Consider the following 19,196-nt stretch of genomic DNA (forward strand, 5'->3'; position numbering starts at 1 on the left):
TTCTTCCTTAGTCCCCAAGGATCCATCTTTACCCCCTATCTCCCTGGCCCCGATAGAAAAGTAAATAGTAACCTTCATACCTGTGTAAAACAAGTTGCATATAACAAATTTTGTTGTTAGTAACAAATACAACATGAAGAGGTTCGTTCCTCCCAAACCTGTTTTTCACATGGAGCCACCAAGGAAAGTCCAGAAGGTGGAGGGAGAGGATTAAGTTCATTTTCATATACTGAGGAAATATTCACGTGCATTTCAGGGCAGCACCCACCGAGGTTAGCCTGATTGTTTGATGAGGCGAAGGCAGAAGTGGGGAATGGTGGCTGGAGTTTGGACGTGTGATGAGGAGAGAGACCAGGCTTGGAGTTGCCACCAACACAAGCCCTGGAGCTGAGAGAGCTCGGGTCCATGAGGAAGGGAAGCCGCAAACTTTACCTCCCCGCACCCTGACTGGGGCAGCATGGCAGAAAGGACGGGTCTATCACGGGGTGGAGTGAGCATCAAGTGGTCAGAGAGGTGGGGTTCCTGAGTGTTCCCCAGGAGCCATTCCCTTAATTAATATTTACTGACTTCGTGCTAAGCTCTGAGGACTTGGAGTCAGGGCCTTGGAGAACCCACAATCAATTAGGGAATACAGAGAGGTACAGACATAATTATAGTTGAATGGAGGGAGTGGGGTACACGTAAAGTGAGGTAGTGTGTTCAGAGAGGGAGAGGTGAATTCTAGAAAGGAAAAAACAAAGGTTTTTGGAGAAGGATCCATCTAGAGGAGACAGGATTTACACACAGGAAGATGAGGTAGAGGGTAAAGGGGGCAATTCCAGGTACAATCCTATGACAAAAGGTACAGAGGCCAGCAAAGGCGCAGACAAGGCAGAGCTTCTAGGCTAATGATTTTAAACCAAGCATCCCACAGCCAGCCCAGGGCCCAGCAAAGTTTTCAAACCCATAAGACACAGAATCAGAACCGTGGTAGGAATGAATGACTTGCACAAGCAGAAGAGAGGCGGAGCGGGGGGAAGCACCTGGGAAGTTTCTGCCATTTTCTGGGGAGAGGAAATGAGGGTAGAAACAGGAGGGCAGCACTGAGGATGGGGAATAGGGGGCAGTGGGAGAGACACTGGAACCTCCGCTTGTCAACACTACCTTCCCGCCAACTCCTTGGGCTTGTCTAAGACATGGATTCCCCTGAACACCGTCAAGTGCAGGCTCCTGCATCTACAGAGTCAGATTCCACTGGTGTCAGAGGTGGGATATGCATTGTCCTAAACTCCCAAGGCCATTTGCAAATTATTGGTCCTCTGCTCTCATATCCATCTGCGGTGCACCTGCCATTCAGCTCTAGAACCTCAACCTTCTCTCTTTGTTCACTGATTTCTTCACATTCACTGAAGAACTGTGTACCCAATTTCACTTGCTCCCTAGATGTGCTATGTTTGATAATTTCACTCAACTTTGGGAGAAAATAGTTTTCAATAATTGAAAGAATAAACTTTATGCTACATATCCACAGACATAATATATAGTATTAGGAATTAAATTTAAAATGTTATGAAAATATGAGTGCTTCTTCCAGGGCATGGTACCACATACACTCTCTATGAAACAGAAACTCTCAGTCTATGAAGAATCAAGAGTTTAACTTTGTTAGCTGTTCTTCTATGCCATATTTTTATGGTATTTACAAATGCTTCCTCTTGTTTAACAACTTTTTATATAAATATGTATAAATATTTTTAGTGAAGATCTTGACATTTTAGTTTTCGTGCTTCCTATTTTGTAGAAGACAGGAAAGAAGACTTTTTTATATTTCTAAAGAAAATATATTCATAATACAATGACGCTAACTTACTTTTTTTTAATTGGAGTATAGTTGCTTTACAATATTGTGTTAGTTTATACTGGACAGCAAAGTGAATCAGCTGTATGTACACATGTATCCCCTCTTTTGGGGATTTCCTTCTCATTTAGGTCACCACAGAGCACGGGGTAGAGTTCCCTGTGCTATACAGTAGGTTCTCATTAGTTATCTATTTTATACATAGTATCAATAGTATAGATATGTCAATCCCAATCTCCCAATTCATCCCCCACCCCCGTCCCCCTTGGTATCCATACGTTTGTTCTCGACATCTGTGTCTCTATTTCTGCTTGTAAATAAGATTACCTGTACCAATTTTTTCAGATTCCACATATATGCGTTAATATACAATATTTGTTTTTCTCTTTCTGACCTACTTCACTCTGTATGACAGTCTCTAGGTCCATCTATATCTCTACAAATGACCCCATTTCGTTCCTTTTTATGGATGAGTAATATTCTATTGTATGTATGTACCACATCTTCTTTATCCATTCCTCTGGACACTAATTTACTTTTTAAACAACACAATTAAAATTATTTACTACCAGGTTCATAAAACAATAACAACTGTACACGTTTGGATTCAGAAATTGTGACGCTTCAGTGTCAGACTCACTCTGTACTGAATAACTCAATGTGATCATGCCTAGTAAATAATTGAGACAAAGAATTTTGAGAACAGATAGTTTATGATTCACAGATAGTTTAGTACAAGTGGAGTTTTGGGGGTATTTATATACATGAGCTTTTCCTCCAAATATTTACACCTATAAAACTCTAGACAAAGTAACATTTAAGGGAGAAAAAGAAAGGCCATAACAGAAAATATACCATGTGTCTGTGAATAAAGACTACTACCTAGGTCTGAAATTCAGTCTCAAGTTTAATAACGTTCCATCTATGTATATGATGTTTCTATTCCGTGCCTTGATTACTTAGACTAAATAATAGATCTAAATGCCACTTAATTATCCCATATTCTAAAAGCACCACTAATTAAATCCTACTTTTAAATTTGATGGTTTGAAGAAAGAGAGAGTCGTTTTGTGGTTTCCCTTCTCTGCAACCCATAGGCAGTGGAATCACCCAGAGAAACTATCAGCAAAGTGCAGAACTGCGATGTCCATGCAGCAAAACAGGAGAGGAGGAAAGAGACTTAAGAACAAAATTTAACCAAAACAACAAAATGTAGGAAAGGGGGAAAGAAGAAACCATTAGGGAGCATAATAAATAAAAAGTCCAAAGTGAGATGGAAAGAATCACCCCTCATACCACAAGAATCACAGTGAGTATAAATGGGTGATGTCTAACCAGTCAGACAATAAAAACAAATATCATGCAGAAATTCTGACAGTCACATATTCACAGACAGAGCCCCTTAATGACAATACTTCGAGCATTTTTCTATAGCATATTTTCTGACTATCTGATAGTTTCCAAATCAAAGCATTTATGCTTTCCAACTATTCAAGTATAATATAATGTACTGTGAGCAAACATGTATGAAATAATGGTTGTGAATGATGCTGGAAGTTCTTGGGGGACACATCCCCCAAGAGAAAGAATCCCAAAGCTATTATTACCCTGCACTGAAACTGTCAACTGTCCCCGGGAGTACAGTCAACACTGTTGAAACTTCTGTACTGAGACTGAGCTCAGGTGACGTTTCTTGTGTGAAGATTTTCCTATGCACACTGTCAGCTAACATACAGCGTAGGGGTATTTCACACTCACGAGCTCTTAGTGAACAAGAAAATGTTTTCAAAGGAATGGAAGAAAACATTGCCTCCATCATCATTCATCTGTGATCCTCTTAGCAAGAGATGTACCAGTCAGAGCCGCCATCAGAGCAAGCTCATTTAGTGGTAACAGCAATACCTGTAAGGGGAGTTCTGTTTTTCAGCCTATCCACCTCCATAGTGAAGTCATCCTTCAGAAAAAGGAATCCAATAATGGAAAACAGGTAGACAAGGATGAGGGCGAGGACTGCAGTTAGAATAATGGAGCGGCCATTCCGTGTGACGCTTTTTATGACATTGAGCAGAGTCTCTTCTCTATATACTAAATCAAAAAGCTACAAAACCAAAGAGAACAAAAACAAGGAAAAAAATGCAATGAAGCAAAGGGTGAATAAATACAAAGGTAATCACAAATACAAATGCAGGCCATTTTAATTTACCTGTGAGAGAATAACAGTATAAATGACAACTTAAAAATGAACCAAAATATGTATTTCTTCTCCAGTTTGAATGTGTTAATAACTGTTTTTCAATAAAGATAACTCTAACACAATATATAATGTGCATATGTTGGTTTCATAACCAATGTAATATCAATTTTTTAAGACATGGTAATAGCACAGCTTCAAATTTGAATTTAGAAAAATTGTAATATGATACATAACCAACTTAGCTACTTATTCCCTATTTTTAGCCTTTCGATATTCTGTAGTTGCTTCTAGAATATGTAAAATGGCTAACATGAGAATGCTGAATTAGGGAACTAAGTGATGAATAATTGAAGGATTCATTCCACGGATTGTTTAATCAAGGGATTAGAGGTGAAATGACATGAATTCAATTTTATGAGCCCACTAAAATAGAAAAGGTATGAAATTTAAAAATATTTGAGAAATGCAAACATCTTTCTTACTAAACAGGTAGATTGAGGGCAAAACCTATTACTTTAGTATATGCTTTTGGGAACAGAAGTATAAACAGAAATATAATTCACAAGTGTTAATTCACTTCCTCTATGGATAATGGGTTATTCTCCATTTTGTGTTTAGTAGTAGACAATCCATATGCACTGGTCAAGAACGTAGGTATGTGTCTGCTATCTGCAGTCAACTTTAAGAACAATTTTATTTATTGCTATATTTAAAGTTGAAATTATACATTCGCAACTACATGTTTCATTATTAAAAGTTGGTTAAAAGCAATATTAACATTTACTTTAATGAAGGCATAAGTATCAGTTTAGAAATGAATAGTATTTTTGATATTAGAATAACTGGGGTTTGTTTTCTGCTATCTATGGGGAGTGATTAAAATCTCTGAGCTGGTTGAAATGATTAATACCAGTGTCGCTCATCCCTTCAGAAACACCAGGGCCTTGTACTCTGTTTTTCAGAGTTTTGAGGCTTATACAGTTACTTTCCAATTTAACTATAGTCTTGCAAATAATTGCTGTAAATATATTAACTTGTTTGCTCACCTTAGGACACTGATGTTTTTTGATGGTCAAACACAAAAACATATGTTTAACTATTTTGCTATCTATTTATCTCCTGGAGGGAGATACAACCTTTAGAAGCAAATTCCTTATTCTTCCCTAAAGACAAATTAAGTAATGCAAGTTCACCTTCCAAATTACTGACCTGGCTTATTTAACTTATTTAAGCATTTAGTTGACAGAAAGGAGATTTTCCCTCAGCTGAACAGTGGCTTAAAGAAAAGGTCTGGAAATGGTTCCAGATCATTTCTGGATAGTTTATGAAAGTTTACAGTTTTCAGAAGCCCATAGGATACTTGATGAAAATGCATATTCCTGGGCCCTATTCCATACCCATGGAATCAGAATCTTGAGAATGCAAAGGTATTGATGTTGGACAGGTGAACGGTTCCTTCCGTTTATTTCTCAAAGGAAAATCTAGGGTGTGGTTTCTATTACTGGTTAAAGGATTGGCATTTGTGGACACAACTGGGAATGCAAATTCATATATTTTTTAAAACATAAAAATATTTAAAAAATACATTTAAATACCATTTTGACATTATGTCCATTAAAATTTTCTTCTAGTCCTCTAAACATGAAAATGGAATATATCCTTTTTATAACCAACCCAATGAAAACAAATTAGCATAAGTGTTGTATGATTTGAAAAAGATGAGAGAAAAATGCAACTGGAAATTAAGGTTAACATAAATTAAAAGTAACATTACTATTAATAACTCATACAATAATTCAAATACACCTTTATTTTTTCAAAAACCTTTCCTTAAATAACAAAGATTTACATGTATCATTTCACATGTTTTTCATATTATTTCTTTAATGGGTCTTGATATTACTAGGCTTTCATATTACCCCTATCCATTTTATAGACAAGGAGGTTGAAGCACAAAAACATTATAATAAATATTACATATTTATTACAGTCAGGGAAAAGAGCTGGGTATAATAGATCTTTACCTATCATAGGCAGATTTTAAAAAATGCAATTTTTGTGGTGAATTAGAGCAAAGAAGGAATTCATTAGGATTCTTGGATCAGAAAAAAAAGTCTACTTTTGATGGCCGAATACTAATCTAACTTAACTGGCTGAATACTAATCTAACTTAGCTGCCTGGAAGATAATTTTGTATCCTTATGTTGATAAGGGACAAATCCGCTCTTCACTGTGGCTCTTTCAAGTGTTTTAGGGTAAACAGAAAATTAGTTTCTTACTTAATCTTCCTACATGGGTGAGCTAGGTCACAGGGAAGCAGGAGGCAATGAATTTGCCCCTCATGACCCAAGAAAACCAGGTCAGCATAATGTTTTTAGATCTTCAGCTTGTTTTCAGGGATTATTTTATTGGGTAGTGTTCTCCTCTGCATAGCAACTGTGAGCTGAAGACATGAATAAATTGTTCCTCTGGCATCATGATGCTAACCTGGTAATGCTCTAAGTTTCAAAACATTACCATATACTTGTATTGACTCCTCTCCTGGTTTACAGCTACAGAACATATATGTAGGAAGGAAAACTGATAACCAGCAAAAAAACAAAACCAAAACCAAAATGCAGCTTTAGAAGAAATCTGAAAATCCACTTAATGAATAGATATATGTAAATAAGCTTAACAACAACAACATATTAAATCTAAAACTATAAGACTGCCCTTAAAACAACTCATCATCTTTTTGCTAAGTTGGCTTTCCCCTTCATTTTATTTATATGCCATTCTAAAGATACACAAAATATTTGCTGTTATAAATAAATGCAATGAATTCAGTACCAAGAAAGTATATCCCTTTTCTTGTTGAAGAATCTCTAAGGGAAATATGACTTGGCTGAAACCCAAAGCAGCCTGCTATACAAAGCCTGGGTCAAGAGGTGGGTCTCAGAGATAAAATAAAGAATTGTACCACCTATGTCGTTTCTCAGAGATAAAGACTAAAAATAATAATAATGCATGATTTTCCTAGGCAAGTCTAAAAATAACATAATTTGTCCTAAATGCCAGACTCTGCTTAAAAAAAAAAAAATCAAAGGAAGAAGCATAAGAAGCAGCAGCATTATGTATTTTTTTCAGCAATGACTATCCACATAGAGATGTACTCACCAGGAAGCTATAGAAGAATTCGTGAACAAAGAGGCCCAGCATGCAAACCAGGACATACGCTACATGGTAGAGAAAGGCCATATCCAGGATGACCGCTCGGTACCCTCGGGTGAACGTGCCACGATTTCCGACAAAACTCACCAGAAATACGATTTTATTACAAAGCTAAAGGGAGGAAAAGATTCGATTTTACTGTCTTATTTGTTCTGAAACTCACAAAAACAGCATGTCATTGACAAAACCTATTATTCACAAAGTCTGTGGTTTTCTTTTATGATTTCTCATTTTGTAATTTTTCAGCACTGCTTACAAATCTGCATGTAAACACCATAGAGACAAACCCTGTATTCTTTGCAGTTCCAGGAAAAGAGAGAAAGAGTGATTAAGAGCCGCAGCTCTAAAATCAAGACAGACGTGAATTTAAATGCTAGTTTTCCCACTGCTATTATCTGACCTAGGCCATGCAACTGGAGGCCTTGGTGGTTTCTTCTCAAAAACTGGAATAAAGGAATTCCCACCTCATAGAACTCTTCAAGGAATTAAATAATTCATAATGAATATGAAGCCCTTAGTACAATGACTCCTGAAATATTACTCATTATATTTTCCATATTAAAAGTAATAATGCAATGTTTTTATTATTATACTATAAATGAAATAGAAAAATATATTTTCAGAAAACATCCAGAGATTTGTCCTCGATTTTTTTATCCTGGACTTTCTCTACTGAATATTATTTTAAACAAGTAGGCCATTAAAAATTATTTTTGTATTTAATTTACTCTACATTCATAAAAAATATAAATATACTTCTCTACCTAGATTAAAATAAATATAATACTTGGATGTATCTTCTAAGTCCTATGTATGGTAATTATTCAGTAAACGTTTTGGAGTGTTTATTATGCTTGGTACCATGCAGAGCAGGGGTCCCCAATCCCCAGGCTGTGGACTGGTACCAGTCTGCGGACTGTTAGGAACCGGGTGGCACAGCAGGAGGTGAGTGGCAGGCCAGCGAGGGAAGCTTCATCTGCCGCTCCCCATCGCTCCCCATCACTCCCATTACCGCCTGAACCATTCCCCCCAACCCCGGTCCGTGGAAAAAATGTCTTCCACAAAACCGGTCCCTGGTGCCAAAAAGGTTGGGGACCGCTGATGTAGAGTATTCAAATTAAAAATACATTTAAATACAGAAATTTAAGTACAGAAATTTAAATACAGAATACAGAAATTTATACTGAGGTTCTTTGGCAATGGTATCATATTTGTTTTTATATGTCCAAACCTAACTTTGGGAAGACAGCTTGCTCTTTGCAACATCATAGATTTTTTTCCATGTATATGAAAGAAACTGCCTTATGGAATGATTTTAAATAACATAAGAAGGAGCACAACACTTTGGACAGAAGTAAAATTTGAGAGGTTGGAAAAACCTTTTCCTTCCACTTTCTGAAATCCAAATCAATACAGATAAAATGAGAAATGGTTTATCACTGCACGTTGTGAAGATAACCAAACCAAGTCAACAACATAGCAATTAAAAACTTCAAACCTTTCCTAAGTTTGCCCCATGTTAATTAAATATCCTCTCAATAATAGATATTATCAATTTCATCATCTTGTTAACTTGAATAATGTTAAATAGAAAGTCTTACTTCACTATTTAGTGTTACATCATCACACCTTTACATTACTATTAAATATAGCTACTGTATTAACGGATGTCTTTATGTTTACTATCCAAAAGCAAGTTTAATTCATTCACCCATATCATCAATATGAAATAGAAATAAGAAGTTCTATAAAAAATAAAAATTAAAATTATGACTTTTCAGAAGGATGAATTATATGTTGAAGACAAATTGTTTAAATGTTGTGTATTTGAGTCATAAAAAAATTATGCAGGAAAACTGTAAGTCCTATATACTTATAGGAAAAGGGATACATTGAATTCAGGTTCTCAAGAGCACTATAGTTCAATTCTCAAATAATGCAAAAGCAAGGACACACTTCTGCCTAAAAGGGCCTCTGCCATTCTTGCATGAAAAAGAAAGATTCGTCTTATTTGTTTCAGGTTAATTTTTTTGAACCTTGACATAAAGCTTCATATTGATGAATATGCTCCTTTTCTCTTGATGGAGCCAATGCTGGTAGTGGCAGCCACCTATTTCTGCAGAGATCAGAAACAAGGAAACTGCTGTCTTTTAATTTTGAAGTATTCATACCATGAAGAAATAAGTGTAAGTATAAATGATTTGGGTAGGAAAAAACCTGAACGCTGGTTTTTCCTGATGCATGACCTGGAAATTTGCAAATTAGTTTTATTGAGCATTTTCCATGAAAGCTGGGAATATTTATGGAAATGAAGAAGTTACAAAAACATTCTCCCATTTCATGTCATGACTTACTTGACATTGTCTAACCAGTCCTTCGTTTGTCAATACCATTACGTAGGCGATCATTGCTTCTGTGGCAAGCGTTCATGTGGGCAACAATAAACGGGGGGTGTGGGAACTGAGCAAGGTGGTTAAAAGGCCATCTTCTGAACTGGTGTTGGAAGGACCCTCGAGTCAGCACACAAATACCGATATAAATGATCACAACCGTCCCTTATATTTTTTTCTTTCTCCATCTATTCTTCAAAGCTGCCCTTGATATATTTTTCATTGAGAATGGGATAAATTGTGTGAAGGTTGGGGGGAAAAGTGGCAGGTGGGGGAGGGAAACGGCAGCAATGTAAGCTCTCTGTACAGCCTTTTAAAAGTAACACATCATCCAAATGATGGTCTTCCAAAACAGAAAAATGAATGTTCATTTGTTAATCAATGTATACTAAAACAAATTCATTAATTTTAACTAGGTAAATTAATTATACAGTATAGTAATATTTTCATAGATACTTTATATTTCATTGATATGTCTTTGCAGGACTTTTTTTTAAACAGTGCAATATAGTGGGAAGACCCTGGCTTAGAAGTTGGGCCATCAGAGTTCTAGTCTTGGCTCTGCCACTAATTACTCAGGTAAATCCTCCTGGTGTCTATAGGATGTATACACTCATTTCTAAAATGAAATGACTAGAAGGGAATAAGCCTTAAGGTGCCTCACAGCTCTAGAATTCTATGCGGTGTCCCTTAAAGTTTGCTATTTTATGTGATCACAGAAATTTATAGCTGCCTTTATATAATCCTTTTTGTCTTATTTGGTTCTATGTCCCTGATCAATAATCCTATCCCCATCTTACATTGTTCCTATTTATTTTCCAACAATTATAGCAAAAAAGATTGTCTACTATTTATTAAAAAGTAAAATTGAATCTATTGTCTTAAACTGCAGTTTAACTATATTACTATATATTCATCAACCTTCTTACTAAAAAATCAGATTATCTGATTCAAAAATCTCCATTTCAGTGATGTTACATATTGGGCAGGATAAGGTTCTATAGTCAAAGTGTGAGGCAAAATTGTCATGTAGTCAAAATCACCCAAGAGATCTTTTAAATTGCCAGCGAAACAGTACAGTAAACGAGGGTGGTGTAAACTGTAGTGTCTCTTACTGAATTCAACACATGCTAGTATTCTCCCAGCACTGGGGCAGTTTTCTGTTTCTGCAACTGAATATCAGAAGTGGGAGGATCAGTGACTATATTATATGAAAAACAGGGAGTGTGTGTGTGTGTGTGTGTGTGAGAAAGAAAGGACGAGAATATGAATGTTTTGACTCAATATATTTCACAGGTGTTTATCATATTATTTATTATAAAAATCTAAACAATGAGAATTAATGAAATGGTTAAATAAATTATATAACATCCATATAACTGGTTAATACCATCATTATTAAAATGAGATTTATAAGTAAGTTTGATGGTATGAAAACATATTAAGTGATCCCAAACTGATAAAATGTGTTTATATTTGCCAAAATAATGTTAATTTTCATTAGCAATAACTAAAAATGTAACATAGAGGTGGGAAGAAAACTGTACTGGGTTATAAGATATGCTTTTATAACAGAGAAGAACATTTGAACTTTTAAAACAACTCAAATATTGAGGTAACCCCCGTGACAAGACAGAGAAGCGAGCTGCAAGCTAAATACAAACTTTTTTAGAAACGAGCAAAGATGATAAAGATGTAGCATCATAATACGCAGAAACTGATAATACTAAGTGCTCAGAATATAGATTGAGGTTTTTTCCTCCCACTTGAATCCTTTACCAAAAAAAGGACTTTCTGTATTTGCTTAACACTGTGAAAGACACTGAGTCAGAAACAAACAAGTCCCTGTGAACCAAAATACAAACACTTTTACGATCATGACAGCAATGTTTTACAATTAAATACTACTTCATGTATTAGGTACCGGTAAACCGCAGCCTTTATTGCTATCATTATCATACTATTGTTCTTTTCTAAATCTTCACACTAATCTTCTGAACTGATCTTCTCAACAACCCGATGAGGACAGACTAGGCTTTAATATCTTCATTTCACTGATGACAAGAACGGAATTCAGAGGCTTGCTATTTACCTAAGGTCTGGAACTCTGATGCTCATTAAGGCTTAACTCTCAGGTAGACGATTTTTCCGTTTCTGATACCTATCACTTTAGCAATTATAGTTCCACCTGTTACACAATGCAAAGTTTTAAGTGTAAATTAAGTTAATAAATACGTTAAAATCTAAGGGAAAAATATGATTGATTTATGTTTTCTTTTTTTTCCTACCTCCTAGGAAATGGTAAACCATAGACAGTTCTGTAATGAGCCTGTTATGTTAAACGTTAAGGTAAATGATATTTGCTAAAATGTTTTTATTAATCTGTACAGTATCAAAACTATAGGTAAAAACTCTTCTATCAATATCTATCATAACAAAATTACAATTATTCCATTCAATTTGTCCCAAATCAAAGCTAATATTTTCTTTGGTCAAAATGCCCTGGACAGGCAGATCATAATTTATCATTTGGGGACTGTGCAAATGAGTGTTTTATGCTGTGAAGGCTATTAGACTACCCACAGATTCACATAGTTAATAAGAAAATTATATCTCCATGTAGATTTCTTCTCAGGAAGAAATTAAAGTATAACACTTGCTGCTCTTACCAAGTTATTTTTTTAATTAAATTAAATTAATTAATTTATTTTACACAGCAGGTTCTTATTAGTAATCCATTTTATACATACTAGTGTATACATGTCAATCCCAATCTCCCAATTCATCCCACCACCATCCCCCACCCTGCTTTGCCCTCTTGGTGTCCATACATTTGTTCTCTACATCTGTGTCTCTATTTTTGCCTTGCAAACCGGTTGATCTGTACCATTTTTCTAGATTCCACATATATGAATTAATATACAATATTTGTTTTTCTCTTTCTGACTTAACTTCACTCTGTATGACAGTCTCTAGGTCCATCTATGTCTCTAAAAATGACCCAGTATCATTCCTTTTTATGGCTGAGAAATATCCCATTGTATATATGTACCATATTTTCTTTATCCATTCATCTGTCAGTGGGCATTCAGGTTGCTTCCATGACCTGGCTATCGTAAACAGTGCTGCAATGAATACTGGGGTGCATGTGTCTTTTTGAATTATGGTCTTCTCAGGGTATATGCCCAGTAGTGGGATTGCTGGGTCGTATGGTAGTTCTATATTTAGCTTCTTAAGGAACCTCCATACTGTTCTTCATAGTGGCTGTATCAGTTTCATTCCCACCAACAGCACAAGAGGATTCCCTTTTCTCCACACCCTCTCCAGCATTTGTCGTTTGCAGATTTTCTTAGGATGCCCATTATAACTGGTGTGAAGTGATACCTCATTGTAGTTTTGATTTGCATTTCTCTAATAATTAGTGATGTTGAACAGCTTTTCATGTGCCTCTTGGCCATATGTATGTCTTCTTTGGAGAAATGCCTATTTAGGTCTTTGGCCATTTTTTGATTGGGTTGTTTGTTTTTTTAATATTGAGCTGCATGAGCTGTTTATATTTTTTGGAGATTAATCCTTTGTCCGTTGCTTTGTTTGCAAATATTTTCTCCCATTCTGAGGGTTGTGTTTTCATCTTGTTTATGGTTTCCTTTGCTGTGTAAAAGCTTTTAAGTTTCATTAGGTCCCATTTGTTTATTTTTGTTTTTATTTCCATTACTCTAGGAGGTGGGTCAAAAAAGATCTTGCTGTGATTTATGTCAAAGAGTGTTCTTCCTATGGTTTCCTCTAAGAGTTTTATAGTGTCCAGTCTTACATTTAGGTCTTTAATTCATTTTGAGTTTATTTTTGTGTACGGTGTTAGGGAGTGTTCTAATACATTTAGGTCCTTAATCCATTTTGAGTTTATTTTTGTGTATGGTGTTAGGGAGTGTTCTAATTTCACTCTTTTACATGTAGCTGTCCAGTTTTCCAGGCACCACTCATTGAAGAGACTGTCTTCTCCATTGTATATCCTTGCCTCCTTTGTCATAGATTAGTTGACCATAGGTGCATGGGTTTATCTCTGGGCTATCTATCTTCTTCCATTGATCTATATTTCTGTTTCTGTGCCAGTACCATATTGTCTTGATGACTGTAGCTTTATAGTATGGTCTGAAGTCAGGGAGTCTGATTCCTCCAGCTCTGTTTTTTTCCCTCAAGATTGCTTTGGCTGTTCGGGGCCTTTTGTGTCTCCATACAAATTTTAAGATTTTTTGTTCTAGTTCTGTAAAAAATGCCATTGGTAATTTGATAGGGATTGCATTGAATCTGTAGATTGCTTTGGGTAGTATAGTCATTTTCAGAATATTGATTCTTCCAATCCACGAAATGCTATATCTCTCCAACTGTTTGTCATCTTTGATATCTTTCATCAGTGTATTATGTTTTTCTGAGTATAGGTCTTTTACCTCTTAGGTAGGTTTATTCCTAGGTATTTTATTCTTTTTGTTGCAGTGGTGAATGGGATTGTTTCCTTAATTTCTCTTTCTGATCTTTCGTTTTTAGAGTATAGGAATGCAAGAGATTTCTGTGCATTAATTTTGTATGCTGAAACTTTACCAAATTCATTGATTAGCTCTAGTAGTTTTCTGATGGCATCTTTAGGATTAGTTATGTATAGTATCATGTCATCTGCAAACAGTGACAGTTTTACTTCTTTTCCAACTTGGATTCCTTTTATTTTTTTTTCTTCTCTGATTGCTTTGGCTAGGACTTCCAAAACTATGTTGAATAAGAGTGGCAAGAGTGGACATCCTTGTCTTGTTCCTGTTCTTAGTGGAAATGCTTTCAGTTTTTCACCATTGAGAATGACGTTGGCTGTGGGATTGTCGCATATGGCCTTTATTATGTTGAGGTAGGAGGTTCCCTCTATCCCACTTTCTGGAGAGTTTTTATCATAAGTAGGTGTTGAATTTTGTCAAAAGCCTTTTCTGCATCTATTGAGATGATCACATGGTTTTCATTCTTCAATTTGTTAATATGGTGTATCACATTCATAGATTTCCGTATACTGAAGAATCTTTGCATACCTGGGATAAATCCCACTTGATCATGGAGTATGATCCTTTTAATGTGTTGTTGGATTCTGTTTGCTAGTATTTTGTTGAGGATTTTTGCATCTACATTCATCAGTGACATTGGTCTGTAATTTTCTTTTTTTGTAGTATCTTTGTCTGGTTTTAGTATCAGGGTGATGGTGCCTCGTAGAAAGAGTTTGGGAGTGTTCCTTCCTCTGCAATTTTTTGGAAGAGTTTGAGAAGGATGGGTGTTAGCTCTTCTCTAAATGTTTGATAGAATTCACCTGTGAAGCCATCTGGTCCTGGACTTCTGTTTGCATCTGAGAAGAAAGTGTAATCTGCTGTTTTCAGATGGAATGTCCTATAAATATAAATTAAATCTATATGGTCTGTTGTGTCATTTAAAGCTTGTGTTTCCTTATTAATATTGTGTCTGGATGATCTGTCCATTGGTGTAAGTGAGGTGTTAAAGTCCCCCACTATTATTGTGTTACTGTCGATTTCCTCTTTTATAGCTGTTAGCATTTATTTGCCTTATGTATTGAGGTGCTCCTATGTTGGGTACATATATATTTATAATCGTTATATCTTCTTCTTGGATTGATCCCTTGATCATTATGTAGTGTCCTTCCTTGTCTCTTGTAACATTCTTTATTTTAAAGTCTATTTTATCTGATACGAGTATTGCTACTCCAGATTTCTTTTGATTTCCATTTGCATGGAAAATCTTTTTCCATCCCCTCAGTTTCAGTCTGTATGTGTCCCTAGGTCTGAAGTGGGTCTCTTGTAGACAGCATATACATGGGTCTTGCTTTTGCATCCATTCAGCGAGCCTGTGTCTTTTGGTTGGAGCATTTAATCCATTCACGTGTAAGGTAATTATTGATATGTATGTTCCTATGACTATTTTCTTAATTGTTTTGGGTTTGTTTTTGTAGGTCCTTTTCTTCTCTTGTGTTTCCCACTTAGAGAAGTTCCTTTAGCATTTTTTGTAGAGCCGGTTTGGTGGTGCTGAATTCTCTTAGCTTTTGCTTGCCTGTAAAGCTTTTGATTTCTCCATCGAATCTGAATGAGATCCTAGCTGGGTAGAGTAATCTTGGTTGTAGGTTCTTCCCTTTCATCACTTTAAATATATCATGCCACTCCCTTCTGGCTTGTATATTTTCTGCTGAGAAATCAGCTGTTAATCTTATGGGAGTTCCCTTGTATGTAATTTGTCATTTTTCCCCTTTTGCTTTTAATAATTTGTCTTTGTCTTTAATTTTTGTCAATTTGATTACTATGTGTCTCGGTGTGGTTCTCCTTGGGTTTATGCTGCCTGGGACTCTCTGTGCTTCCTGGACTTGGGTGGCTATTTCATTTCTGATATTAGGGAAGTTTTCAACTATGATCTCTTCAAATATTTTCTCAGGTTCTGTATCTCTCTCTTCTCCTTCTGGAACCCCAATAATGCGAATGTTGGTGCATTGGATGTTGGTGCATTTAATGTTGTCCTAGAGGTCTCTTAGGCTGTCTTCATTTCTTTTCATTCTTTTTTCTCTACTCTGTTCCATGGCAGTGATTTCCATTGTTCTGTCTTCCAGGTCACTTATGCATTCTTCTGCCTCAGTTATTCTGCTATTGATTCCCTTCTAGTGCATTTTTCATTTCAGTTATTGTATTGTTCATCTCTGTTTGTTTGTTCTTTAATTCTTCTAGGTGTTTGTTCTTTAATTCTTCTAGGTGTTTGTTCTTTAATTCTTCTAGGTGTTTGTTCTTTAATTCTTCTAGGTCTTTGTTAAACATTTCTTGCATCTTCTCAATCTTTGCCTTCATTTTTTTTCTTACATCCTGGATCGTCTTCACTATCATTATTCTGAATTCTTTTTCGGGAAGGTTGCCTATTTCCACTTCATTTAATTGGTTTTCTGGTGTTTTATCTTTTTCTTTCATCTGGTATATATTCCTCTGCCTTTTCATTTTGTCTGTCTTTCTGTGAATGTAGTTTTCATTCCATAGGCTGCAGGATTGTAGCTCTTCTTGCTTCTGCTGTCTGCCCTCTGGTGATGAATAGTCATTACTTATAGTGGAACTATTCTCACCAAACCAGGCAGAAGTTATCTTTTTATCCTGTCCCATGAGGGGCAAAAGAAAAATTCTCCCAATGTTTTTGGCTTTCCCAATAGATTTTAAAATGTTATTCCATACCTCTTTAAATATCCTTAAAGCTTCTGGATGGCAAGAACCACAAATCCTCTATTATTACCATTGTCTATTAGATAACAGAGACCCAATAAATGCTGTTATTTTGGTCTAATTCTGTCTAGCTATTATTTCATTTATCAAATTTGGATTTTCTCACTTGGATTAATGTCTTATTGAGGATCAGTTATCAGTTTAGAAATATTATTTGTTTCTTCAAATAATTGGGTTCGATCGTCAATGTATTTTTTAAAGAAAAAATAAGAAGCTGGATGCAGTAATAGGCTTAGAAAAAATCAGATAAATTCATGAAGATTCCTTAATTCACTCGGTTGGAAATTTCGCAAAATTAGCTTATTTCCAAAGCACCGAAAGTACTAGTTCAGTTCATGTAAACAATTTTTGAATGTTTAAGTGCTAGGCATTAAGGTGGAGAAAAATGGGGTAGGGAGTGAGTGAGGTAGACAGGATTATATCTATGAATGTGACAACCCCTGCCCTCAAGAAACTTACAGAATAACATGTTTGGTACTTTACAGAATTCTTTACTGATAGAGCCCTTTGTATGTATAGTACACTTCCCTTTATTCACAATGATTGAGGAATAATTGGTAATTTGGTGACCTGAATGTAATCATTTAATATATATAAACATATAAATATATCTGTCACATATATATATGTATATATATATGTATCCATGACATATATATGTATATATCTGTCATATATATCATGTCCAGTTTTTGAAGAATTATAATATTATAATGTATAATATTATATGTAATATTATAATAGGGGTCAGAAACATAGATTTGGCCATACTAGCTTGGCTTTATAGTTCTCAAAAGTTTGGTTGATTATTTCATTTATTCATTTTCAATATATATTTGCCACCTGTTTTTTTATGTGCAAGGCACTGTAAATGTATAAGAATACAAAGATAATCTTTCACTCATTCATTAGTTAATTTAATTAAGAAATATTTGTTGAATACCAATGATGTTCCAGACATTGAATGATCAATCATTAGTCTTATGAACTGTATAATGTAGTAGGGGAGATACCAGATACAGATATACAGACACCAGAATATAGGATATTATGTTAGAAACCCAGTAAAAAATATAGAAAGTGCTTAGCTATTGAGCAGACATATTAGCAAGATTTATTTACCTGCCACATGTTCTTTCATCAACCTGGTGATTTACCATTTCCTAATATCCCTTTTTAGCTGTGCCATACAAAAAGTTGTCTAGTCCCTTTAAAATTTTATCTCTTGGGCAAAATTACTGCTATTTGCAATAGTAGTCTGGCTTACTTATTCTAAACTTACTTAGCTCAAGTTGTGAAATGTATGCCCTTGTTCTAATATTTCAAAATTAAAAAAAAAATTAGTGGAAAAAAAGTCTCATCTATGCCTTTCACAAGTTAATAGGTTTTGTTCTCATAAAAAGAGTCCAACTTCATATTTTCTCTTACAGCAACCCTTTTCTTTTGGTCATTTTATAAAAGGTATTATTCACTTCTAAAATTCTGCTGAATATAATTTAATCTTTCTCGGATGATTTAGAAGTTACTTTAGGATGTTAACAGTGGCTCAGAGTTAATTTTGTCAATAGCTGCCCATATAGGATGCCAAAGGCATTAAAACTGAATTGGATTAAATTGACTGCAGAGCTGGGTCATGCCCCAAATGCTACCATCTTAAATATATCAAATTTTCACTTGCCTTTTTTTTTTTTTTTTTGCGGTACGCGGGCCCCTCACTGTTGCGGCCCCTCCCGCCGCGGAGCACAGGCTCCAGACGCGCAGGCCCAGCGGCCATGGCCCACGGGCCGAGCCGCTCCGCGGCATGCGGGATCCTCCCGGACTGGGGCACGAACCCAACCACTGAGCCACCAGGGAAGCCCCTCACTTGCCATTTTTCCTTTCTCGCAAAAGTCAATAAAAAAGGTACAAGTTAAACTCTGATTAACTCGGACTCACAATGAATTAGAATTTACTGTATATACAGAGTTAAAGCATAGAGTTACAGTTTTATATTTAGTACACTTTTAATTAATCCAGAACAGTAGAAAGCTAAGTAAACTACTTACATTAGCTGCACCAAGAAGTATTAACGTAGGTCCAAGACCTATTGTATATATTGATCTGAGCATTACTGACACAAGAAATGGCCGAATACCCACAGGCTTGGAGAAGAAAAACAGCATAGATGTGCAGACTGCAACTGCTATCCAAAGCAGAACCGAGAACAATGGTGAAAGTGTACCTGTAAAATGTGGAAGGAGTTTATTTTTACTAAGAACAAAACTAGAACAGTC

General features: G+C 35.6%; 1 protein-coding gene across 3 annotated transcripts in view; it reads right to left on the reverse strand.

The window, feature by feature from the left end:
• The window catches only part of ITPR2 (inositol 1,4,5-trisphosphate receptor type 2), a 523,758-nt gene that overhangs the window by 77,741 nt on the left and 426,821 nt on the right, over window positions 1-19,196 (reverse strand). For all 3 annotated transcript variants that reach the window (XR_004483814.2, XM_033430221.2, XM_004270904.3), the window contains 3 exons: window positions 18,969-19,144; window positions 7,191-7,355; window positions 3,740-3,935 (listed from right to left, as the gene is read on the reverse strand). Coding sequence is in view for 2 of the 3 variants with exons in the window: in XM_033430221.2 (XP_033286112.1) it covers window positions 3,740-3,935; window positions 7,191-7,355; window positions 18,969-19,144 (537 nt within the window). In the remaining variant the exon portion in view is untranslated. The remainder of the gene's footprint in view (window positions 1-3,739; window positions 3,936-7,190; window positions 7,356-18,968; window positions 19,145-19,196) is intronic.

Source organism: Orcinus orca, chromosome 11 (assembly GCF_937001465.1).
Source record: "Orcinus orca chromosome 11, mOrcOrc1.1, whole genome shotgun sequence".
Lineage (NCBI taxonomy): Eukaryota > Metazoa > Chordata > Mammalia > Artiodactyla > Delphinidae > Orcinus > Orcinus orca.